This window comes from Gymnogyps californianus, chromosome 1 (assembly GCF_018139145.2).
Source record: "Gymnogyps californianus isolate 813 chromosome 1, ASM1813914v2, whole genome shotgun sequence".
Lineage (NCBI taxonomy): Eukaryota > Metazoa > Chordata > Aves > Accipitriformes > Cathartidae > Gymnogyps > Gymnogyps californianus.
Genome location: NC_059471.1, coordinates 165,847,654 through 165,858,444, shown reverse-complemented (window position 1 = coordinate 165,858,444; position 10,791 = coordinate 165,847,654). Strand labels below are relative to the sequence as shown.

At 39.0% G+C, this 10,791-nt stretch overlaps 1 protein-coding gene across 3 annotated transcripts in view; it reads left to right on the top strand.

Moving 5' to 3' along the window:
- Positions 1–94: 94 nt before the first annotated feature.
- Positions 95–10,791, top strand: part of SCYL2 (SCY1 like pseudokinase 2) — a 43,397-nt gene continuing 32,700 nt past the window's right edge. For 2 of the 3 annotated variants that reach the window (XM_050896309.1, XM_050896321.1), the window contains exons 1-2: positions 95–153; positions 5,167–5,371. In XM_050896309.1, coding sequence (XP_050752266.1) covers positions 5,195–5,371 — 177 coding nt within the window. In that variant the 5' untranslated portion in view covers positions 95–153; positions 5,167–5,194. Of the gene's footprint in view, positions 154–3,608; positions 3,635–5,166; positions 5,372–10,791 lie in introns of those variants that run through there. The other variant, XM_050896316.1, reaches the window with a different exon arrangement.

Genomic DNA, 10,791 nt, shown 5'->3' with positions numbered 1-10,791 from the left:
TGTGGCTGTCGCCGTCGCCATGGAGTAGCTGGAGAGGGACGGGGACCGAGCCGGGGCTGGAGCGAGAGACGGAGCCGGCCTGACAGGCGGCCCGCCGGACCCACAGGGCGACGGGCAGCCGGGCGCTGCGCCGGCAGCTTCCCGCGGGCTCAGGTAAGAGGCCTGTCCCCCGCGCCCCGGGGCAGGAGAGGCTGCCCGTGGCCTAGTGCCACAGCGCGGGGCGGGCAGGGCCCGCTGGCTGCGGAGGGGCTGGGGATGGCGGTCTCGCGTCCCGGGAGCCCGGCGCTGAGGGGTGGAGGGAAAGGGGGCCGCCCTGGAGGCGCGATCGTTGCGTGAGCAGGGCCTGGCGGCGACCGTTGAACTGCCTGAGCCGGCGGATCGCGGATCACCTGCCCGCAAACGCCGCTCACCGCCGCTCGCCTCTGACCGCGGCCGCCGCCCGCCCCAGGCAGGCTCCCTCCTGGCTGCCCCGCGGAGCAGAGAGCACCGTCACCGGCCCTTCGGGCAGCGGGAAGGAGGGGATTCCCTGCGCGGCGCTGGCGGGGGTTTCTCGGCGGAGCGGTGCGAGTCCGGTCTCACTGGAAATAACAGTAAATACTTTGTCTGGGAGGACTGGCCCGCAAGAGACAATCCAGGGGTTTGTGCAGCGTACAGGTTAGGTTTCGCCTGCCAGCAGGCAACAAACAGATCCCCGTGCATGGATCTCGTTCCGTGAGTTTTTGGTAGGGTTTCAGTTGCAGCTCGGTACCGAAATGCTGAATAAAAATCACGAAGGTGACTTGCTCTGATGGCGGCTGCACCGTGCACAGTGCATCATTGCATTTGATCCTCCTTTTGTTTTTGTAACAAATGCAAAAGATTGGCTGTGCCTGAAAAATGTTTGTTTTTTTTTTTTCTTTTGTTTGGTGAGACTCGGCTGTTCTAGCACCTGTTTCATCTGTGAATTCATCATTGTTTGGGTCAGATGGATAGGATGGAAGTTTGGGTTGGGTGGCATGAAGTACCCATGCACCTGCCTGCTGCCTTGGTTCACAGAGGGGAGTCCCAGCTTGTTATAGGTCAAAATACTGGCAGAGTGTATGATGAACTGCTGTACAGTGTGCACGCATATCCATACATCAGATGAAGCTATGAATTAGTTCAAGGATAAATTAATAGTTTTAAATCATGCAGTTGTTTTACATGAGTGAGAATTAAAGAATGGTGAGGAATCTTTGTTTTGGATTTATCTTTATTTCAACATTTTGAATGTTTTCCCTCATTTCTCATTGCTGTATAAGTAAGCTGTTGCTTACTACCTTGCCAAGTGATTAGGTGGTCGTCGTGCTGACATATTGTTGCTGATGTACATCAGCATAAATACTATTATTGATTGTGAGGGGAATTCATGAAAACAATACGTTGACCATCTGGATTTCTTTTTAGGATTAGTTCCAGATTTCATGGACTTAGTATCAGTAGCATTAATATTACCCATGAAATTCAAACAGAAAGAAATCAAAGTTCTTAAACATTTATTGCATGTGCTGTGTTGCTTGTCTGAACACTGTTACTCTTAAGATCTTGTACTTTTCTCATTTATTACCTTTTAACTTGAAATGAAAGTTTCATTGTGGGTGACTGACTTTATTGTCCCATGGTTGTTAATTTTTCTATAAATAGTACTTCAGTCTTAAAAGAACTGAACAAGCCAGTTTTTGTACAGTTGAGAACTAAAGTTGGATATCTCAGATATGGTTAAATCATCATGATTTGTGGTACTATAGATACTACCCAAAACAGATATGTTTTTTTTGGCATGGATTTTCTAGGTACATTGTTCCTGTTGACCTATATTGAGTTTTTACTGAAGTTGGTAATAACAATCATTTTTACAAAGCAAAATACGCTATTTTAAATTACAGTCCAAATGTTGACATGAGGATTTCTACAAATTTACAGTGTTAATGGACGTAAACTTAAAATCCAAGCTGCTTATTGAGAAGTAAGTTTTTTAGTACTCCTTACTCAGTAGCTAAATTAAACAGTAGTTTGCATACTGTCAAGCTGGAGAGAAACAGGTTGGACAGGGCCTACCAGGCTTAATTTTTAAATCCTAACCCTTCAGACACTGGAATGCTGTTAACATTCTCACCTAGTGGCTTTTCCAGGCTTCTCTCTGCAGTTAGTCTGTTACCCACAGCAGAGGGCACTTCTGATTTAATCAATACTACACCATTTTTCCACCACCTATATAGAGAAGCTCCCCTTCAGATTTATACAAAGGAATTTGAACATGCATGCACATGCATTTTCTTCATAATATCTCCACAATTAATTTTGCAAAGCGTCTCTCTAGCTTTGAGAGTTCTAACACAAGATTGTGTTGCATTGATACTAGAGAAGGTTTGATGGCTGGGAGTGAATGAAACAATGCAACAAGCACAAGATTTAAAACCAAATAAATTAAATTTGTGGTTATCTTAAACTCATTAGGATTGATTTTACAGTCCTTTAGCATATAGAGTTTGCCCCATGGAATAGCTGCAGAATAAAATCTCTGAGAGCTGGAAATACCTATAGCTCCTACTTAGAATACTTCGTGATCCTTGCTTCTACCTATTTATCAGGTTAATGAAAAGTTCCTTTATACAGGGATATTAGCCAATGCCTATAATAGCTGTTTGGTCTTGGGCTGCACAGTTAGGAATTGCATGCGTTTTTCCATAGCACAATTCATAAAGTAAAATTAATATATTGTAATAAAATGTCACATACTGTAATAAAATTACTTAATAAAGGAATTCTATGTTTCCATAATTTATTCCTAGCTATGTTCTCAGCAAAATGCTTAATACATAGCAGGCAAGTACATAATTATTCTTAAGATTATCTCATTGTATTCAGACTCAGCTTCTCATATCTAAACCTCACAGTTCCCATAATTAAGACCAACTCCACCCTGAACATGCTTGCAGTCATAGCTGGTTCTGCTCCTGAGTAGTCCTGTTGAAGCCATAACTACTACTTCTGATTTTAAAGTTGAGTATTTGCAAGATGGAGATCTGTGCAGCTGGATACCTTTCTTTTTTATGATATATTTTCTTAAAACTCCTAGTCTGGTTCTTCATTTAGTAGCACAAAGTTGTGTCACTCAGTTGACATCAAAATTGCAGAAATATCTATGGAGCCACAGCATTAGTGTATTTCTACATTTCACTATGGAAGAGTACTGAAGGTGGGATATAACTGCAACAGTAGTCAAGATAGAGCAGCACAGCTGTGTTGCTTCCAGCACTGTACTAGAGTTTGCTTATGACTGGGTTAATACTGTTACACACGTCTACACTGGAGTGAATTGTTCAGTAACAAATATAACTTTTTAAGAAGTTTTGTTTAGTATGTTTATTACCTCTTTTAGAAAACAAGTCTATCTGTCCAATTTAATACTAATCAGATTATTTGGTCTGATTTCTAATGGAAGGTGTGCGTGTCCAAATAACTTTAGTGTGGTTGATTTCAGTCAAATTTGACTGAGGTATACAGGTGTCAAAAATAAGTCGCTACAGGTTTTTTGAGACTAAGGAGCTGTGAAGAGGAAACAAACTCCATCTGTGTCTTGAATGTGGAAGAAGCTGTGGCATAAATGCATATGGTAAGAGACACCAGATAATCTATGTAGACAAGAACATTGCCTTATAAATGTATATAATACAGTGGGAAGAGCTTTAATTTGTACAAGCAAGCGCCTCACATCCGGTCAGAAGGACATTGGGGCTGATTAGTCCCACTGCTCGCTGGATCATTTGTTAGTGCCTTTTGCTGCTTTTGTCCTTGTGACCATGACTTGACAAACATCTTCTTTATCACAACAGAATCTTGTCTCTTCCATTTGAATAGGAATGACATTCTCTATTTTTCAAAGAAGTAGTTTTACACAAATTATATGCCAACGAGTTGACTATATGACAAATAAGGCCATAATTGAAAATAGTATTTCTGCAGATTTCAGTACATTTGCTGATGTACTATCTTAGGTTTATTTTACTATAGGTTGAAGAAATAGTACTCTTCACACCTTATTTGAAAGAGAGAATGAAGAAATATCCTTAAATGTTGCTTTTGAATATACCACATAATACTGATTCCAGGAAATCATCTCTTCTTGCATTCTTCTCTTCATCTTTGCTCACACCGGTAAAGAAGATGAATGTCTATCTCTTTTTTTCACTGTTCGTTTCCTGTCCTCATTCTTTCTTGTGTATCCATTATCAGAGAGACAATTGTATAAATGGGACATAGGCTTCAGAACTTCTGTCTGGCAGAATAGGCAAGTCAGATTTTTTGGAACTAATTATGACTACTTAGGAAGCTGTGGAAATACACACTACAGGGGAAGATGAACTAAATTGTAAGCTGCCACAGTCTTTTAGCTCTTAAATTTGCAAGGTGATGTAAAAAAACTTCCTTGTACAATTTTGATAAAATAAAGCATAAAAAGATGGTTTCTTGTTTCCTTCCCCTGCAGCAACTGATTAATACGTAAGCTCATTAATACTTAGATCACACAAATAGTAATGTCAGCGATCTGATGGGTAAAGTACTGAATTTTGAGCTTGTATTTTGATAAGCACAGTGTAGGAAAGAACACATTTTTTACTTGTCTTCTGTATAATACACATCTATTCTTTTGCTCGTCTGGGATCTTAAGCAATCCTTCCCTTCAGAAAATGTGTAGTTCCATGAGCACTGGAATTAAAGGAGCCTGGTCTCCTTCAGATTTGATTCTCTTTGTTGATTGATGTTTGTATACAAGGTGCAATCCATTCCCTTCATGGGAGCAGTTTATAGATTCTCTGCTTTATTCAATTACCTGTTTTCAAGAAATGGTTGAATTTCTTAGTCCTTAATTGCTTTGTTAGATCTAATGAAGAATGATCAAGAGATTAAAAAGTTTTTGAGGAGGAGTAGAAGCAATGACATATAATCCCCATGCACACACAGATAGGTGTATGCAGTGTGAATATGTATAACTGCAAAGCCCTGGAAGTTATATTTCAGTATTCTTTTTGTGGGTTACTCCTGTATCCTGTTGGATCCTTGGTTGGATGTTATAGTTTTCAACATGTGTCGTATGTTAACAGAAATTGTGAGGACTGTGAAGCTTTTTTTTTCTTGTCTTTGTAGGATAATACATTGGTGCACAGTTGAGACAATGGAGTCCATGCTGAATAAATTGAAGAGTACCGTTACAAAGGTAACGGCTGATGTCACCAGTGCAGTCATGGGCAATCCTGTTACCAGGGAGTTTGATGTTGGCCGACATATTGCCAGTGGTGGTAATGGTCTTGCTTGGAAGATATTTAATGGAACTAAAAAATCAACAAAACAGGTGGGTTGTCAAGTAAAGACCTAAGTTTGTAAGCATTAGATAACAGACTGATAGGTAGCAGTTGGTAAGTGGCGTTTAAAAACAAGATCCAACTGGGCAGACTAATGATAAGGGTAGTACTGTAAGTAAAATGAAACGAAGGACTCGACATTATTTAAATATGATGTTCTCAGCTACATAGGTGATAATTGCTTTAAGCCTTCACTGCTGGAGAAAGAAGTGGTTCTGCATTCATAGCATACAATTCGAGACCAAGATCAAGAATTAATCTGAGTTAAAAGTGCTCTGACAAGAAGGAAGAAGTTTGTTTTAACATGGATCGGTTCCCCAATTTGTTTTACCTTGCAGCATTTTTTGGCAGCAGTACTGGCTTTTTACAGTTTAAAATAATTGTGAAGTATGCCATCATTTGTTCTCAGCAAAAGAGACTGTAGTTTTTTGCTCAGCTGCCATACGGAAATTGAGGGGTTAGAAATGTTAAGTCATGAGATATAGTAACAGGAAGGCATGGGATAGAGGAGGAGGTTGTGGAGGAAGTGAGTTGTGCCTTCCCTGCATTGTTTTCAGATCAGTATTGTTCCCTTTTAGTTTCCTTAAAGTATTAGGGTTTGGAGCACTACTATATAAACTTTTGACTCACTTGAAGTCACATGTGTAAATGAAAGAGGATTGTGATTTTGGAAGAAGGTTTGCCAGAAACAGAGTTTAAGAACTGTTATTATAGAAAATGATTTTGTTGTACTGGAGAAATGTGAAAAGTCTTTTTTCAGTCTTGGAGAGGAAATAAAATTTTCAACAAGTAACTAGAAGTGTTAATAAGTTACAGTGTTCAGTTAAACTTGATGCTAAAGTGATGCAAAGTCACTTAGACAATGAATCAGCTTGCTACGGATGTACCAAAAAGAAATGGACACAAAGGAATAACTTTGGAAAACATATATACAATCTGTTAGATGGTAGGAAAATAAACTGTAGCAAATAGAGAAGAAATATACTATGCAGAATAAATAATCTGTGGAGAATGTGTGATCTGATTGTGACAGAACCTGAATAATGTTCAGCAGGTACTTTTGCCATATTCTCAAGCATCTGTCTAGCTGTTGCAGGACTCTATACATCTAGTATTTACTGAATTTACCCATTGTACCAATTGGGGGTTTTTTTGGTCTTATTCAACTATACAAAGAAGTGATAACAATGAAAGTGTGGTAGTTTTGATAGGTTTTATACAATCTCTGTGCCCAGTAAGCATTTGACCTGTAGCAGGTGTAGCTTTAAGGTCTGGAGAGTTGTAGCAAGTTTCTTTCACTGCCTAGTTGACAGAGTGTATGTAACTTGGTTCCTGTCGATCATGTTTTTCAAGCTTTGAATGGGTGTTCTGACCACTGATTTTGCAGAGTTTTAGTTCAGGTGTTACCGCATGTGATCCTGCAGTATCTCTGTAAACCTTGACTAACATCTGTACATTTGTATGCCATCGTTAGTCATTAAAAATACAGCAGCAGTTGTACTGCAGGGAATTTTAGATGGCTGGTGATTTCACATGCAATTACCATTCATTATTAATATTACCAGTTAGGTAACATCATGTCAACATTCAGTTTGCCATTGCAAAATAAAACTACACAGCAATACAAACAGTTTATGTTGTGTTGTATTGCAATATATCTCTTCTTTAACATTATTTTTTATTTCTTTTGCATGTACCTTTTGAATGATGGCTGGGCAATATTGAAGTGGCTGGCTGTCATTTTCCAAGTAGTAGCAGTCACTTTTGTGAAGTGATGCACGTATTTGCTGTATTGCAAGTGTGTATATCTAATTTGAAGCTGCAAGCACTTAGCTTTTTTTACAGTAAATGTGTATTGTAATCAGATAAGCAGGATGTAAGGGCTTGATTGCCCATGTTGTTGTCACTTTACAACAACGCAAGTAATAATTTAAGTCATTATAGCTAGATAAAATAGCTAAATTTGGAGTTTTAGCATTACAGCAGTAGAGCTGATCAGAAATCTTTGTTCTCAGGACAAATGGAAGTCAGCAGTGTTACAGAAGTTGGTCAGCTGAAATTAAGATTTCAAATACGGATTAATATGGTTCCTATTTTAAGTCAGTGGACAGTTACAAATATTCCATCTCTGGTGACAGTAAATATGTATGATTTTATTCCTCTTTTCAGAGTTCCGCCTGGTTCCTGCCTTGCTGGTTTTCCGAGATTTCTGAATGTTTACATTTTTTTTTTTTAAAGTGTCTTGTCTTTTCTTGCTTACTTTGTAGGTGACTGAATAACAACCTAACAGAATGTGAGGAAATTACTTACCTCTGTGCATATGTTTGTGTGGTGCTATTTGATAGCTGATTTGAAAGTGTTGTGCTGTTTGAAAGATTTATGAGTCTCTCTGGTTATACGTGTATGCATGAAGTAATATATTGCTAATTTTACAGTATGTATTTCTGCTGGTCTTGGATTTGTTAACTTAGTCTTTATGCACTTATATTTTTTTCTGGCATAATATGGCACTTGCCCTTTCTTCTGCTTAGAAAGTGATCATAAAGAAATAGATGGGGTACGGTCACTTAATGTTCTTGTTGGCAGCTCAGAGATAAAAACTAGCAGAATTAAGGAGATAATGGTTTGCACTTCAAGACTGCTGTAGTTGTGTTTAACGTTTATTGTGGGAGTACTAAATATATTAATGGTAGGTAAGTCAGCTTTCTGTTGTTTTGGCTGTGCATACAGTAGCTTTGAAATGAAAGCTTCCTACTATTCAAACTTTAAAGGCTAATTAATTTTAAAACTGAAATAGTTGTATTGTATACCTTATGACTGAAGTGAACTGATGGGAAAGTAGGTTATGAAAAAACATTGGCAAGCTTCTAAAAATAAACCCCCAAAAAGCTGGAGGAAAATCTTTTTCTGGCAAAAGACCAGGCTAATACTAGAATGCTTTCCAGGATTTTAATTCAGAGAGTATTTTGCTTTGCACAGTGGGAGGCTTTGGTAAAACATCATGTGTTTGCATATTGAGTTACATTTGATTATTCATTAAAAAAATGCGTGAGTGCATATGGGTAAAATAGAGAACAAAAATGAAAGGGAAAACAAACATAAAGTTTCTAAAATCAAGCACTCTGACTGCTACCTTAAAATTTCCTTTGCTTTTATGTTCAAGATTTAGTCTTTAACATGATCACATTTGATTTTTTTCCAAAGGAAGAGGTATTGCTATGCCATTATGATTACATTTCCACAGCTTTTAGAGTCTTTAATTTAGAAATACCTTCTAGTTTTGTTTGCATCTTTTTTGACACACAAACCCAGTGTGTTTCTGAATTCTTGCCTTTCTGTTGGGGGCAGGAGAGAAACCGTGACATGCCTTGGTTGCCTTTTTCTGGTTAGGGAGAATTATTTCTCTCTCTCTCTCTCTCCCCCTTCACCTCCCCTTTTTTTTAGCAGTTGCATTTGCTAAGATAGGAGCAGGATTTTTGCATTCTCTTTGGTTTATAAGGTGTTTACACGGGTAAATAGGGACACGTATTTTAAACTGTCAATGTGTGTTTCGAACTGGTGTGTGTTTCATAAGGAATGCAGGATTGCAAATGGACTTGGAGGATGTGGTGGGTTGACCCTGACCAACAACCAAGCACCCACACAGCTACTCACTCACTTCCCCACCCCCAGCAGGATGGGGGCAGAAAATAGGAAGAAGAAAAGCAAAAAACCTCATAGGTCAAGATATGGACCGTTTAATAGGTGAAGGAAGCAGGGAAAAAAACAAGCGAAGCAAATTGTTCACCACATCCCACAGGCAGACTAACGCTCAAGCTAGTCTCTAAACAATAGCCGCCTTGGAAGCCAAACCCCCCCTTCTTCTTCCTCTACCCTAGTTTTTATCACTGAGCATGATGTTATATGATATGGAATAGCCCTTTGGCCAGTTCGGGTTGGCTGTCCTGGCCATGTCCCATCCCAATCTCCTGCCTACCCACAGCCTACTCACTGTGGGGGCAGAGTGGGAAAAAGAGAAAGCCTTGACCCTGTGCGAGGACCGTTCAGCAACAGCCAAAACGTTGGTGTGTTATCAACACTGTTTTAGTCACAAATCTAAAACACAGCACCATATGGGATGCTATGAAGAAAGTTAACTCCATCTCAGCCAGACCCAGTACAAAGGAAAACTGCCCAAAGAAGCTGGGAAAAGGAAATTGCGGCATTTAGTGAGAAAACTACAAGGATAAAAAACCTTTATGAAGGGGTATATTAGTGAATACCAAGTCTTTGGGACAATGATCAACAGGATTCCCCTGAAATACAGAAGTACAATCAAAGAGAACTGATTTACACTTTTCTGTTCAGTGTCTAAAAGTGTTCTAGATGAGTTAATATGATTGCACCCCAGTTAAACCATGTCCTGTGCCTTGCATGTTGTGGACAATGCTTACTCCTGTTTGCACAGGTGACATTTAATTCCTTGGCAAAGGCATTGTGGAAATTAAACACTGATCTTTTCAGTGATTCGTGTTAAAAATTCTAAATTCTTGGCAGTAACAACAGATGTTTTCTTGAAGATCTTAATCCTGGCAAATATTTACACGGTATACATCATAACATACAGCTGTCTCAATGTCATCACTGAGCTTTACCTAGCATCACTTTGAAGTAAAGCACTTGGCTTAAACATGTGGGAGGTGAGACAGAAGGTGCGGACTATCTCATGTTTGTGAACAGAACTGAGATTTAAACTTAGATCTCTTGAGTGGCCAGTCTAGTCCCCTACGTACTTGTCCATACTTCCTAACCCAGGTAGTAGTGTTACCAGTATACTATGTTGAGACAAGAGCATGTTGAGCAAGGTGTGTATACTTCTATCACATAATGAATGAAAATTTGTGTCATTAAAGATAAGGGTTGTTTTCTTTCTACTTTTTCACTTTCTTTGTGGAGAGCAGTTGTACTTTTTTTAATATATTTTAGTCTTTTTATGTTAAATTTATTTTTATAACATGAAGTTGGAATTACGACACAACTGCAGAATTAAATAACAAGTAGTCATCTGCAGGAGGAAGCTACTCTTCCTTCAAACCTATGAAATGAAAAAATAAAGTGGAAGCTCCCCTAGAGCTTTCTGTGGAAAGGAGTAGTAACTATGTAAGCCTTTGCAGGCTTTCATCTCAGTATGTTTCCGTGAAAGTAATTACAGGAAATGGAATCCCTATTGGCTACAGTTGGTAGCCCTCCTTTTTGGGGTTGAATATCAGTTCTTGTAAAACAGAAAAACAGAAATGATATGTTCATAGTCAAAATTTGACAGGGTTATTTGGTTCATGCAGCATAAAACCATGAACACTTTTAAATGTTTCAAAGCGTACTATATGGTTTCAGTAATTTTTGTGCATTGAGAGTGTGTTCTATGGCCCAT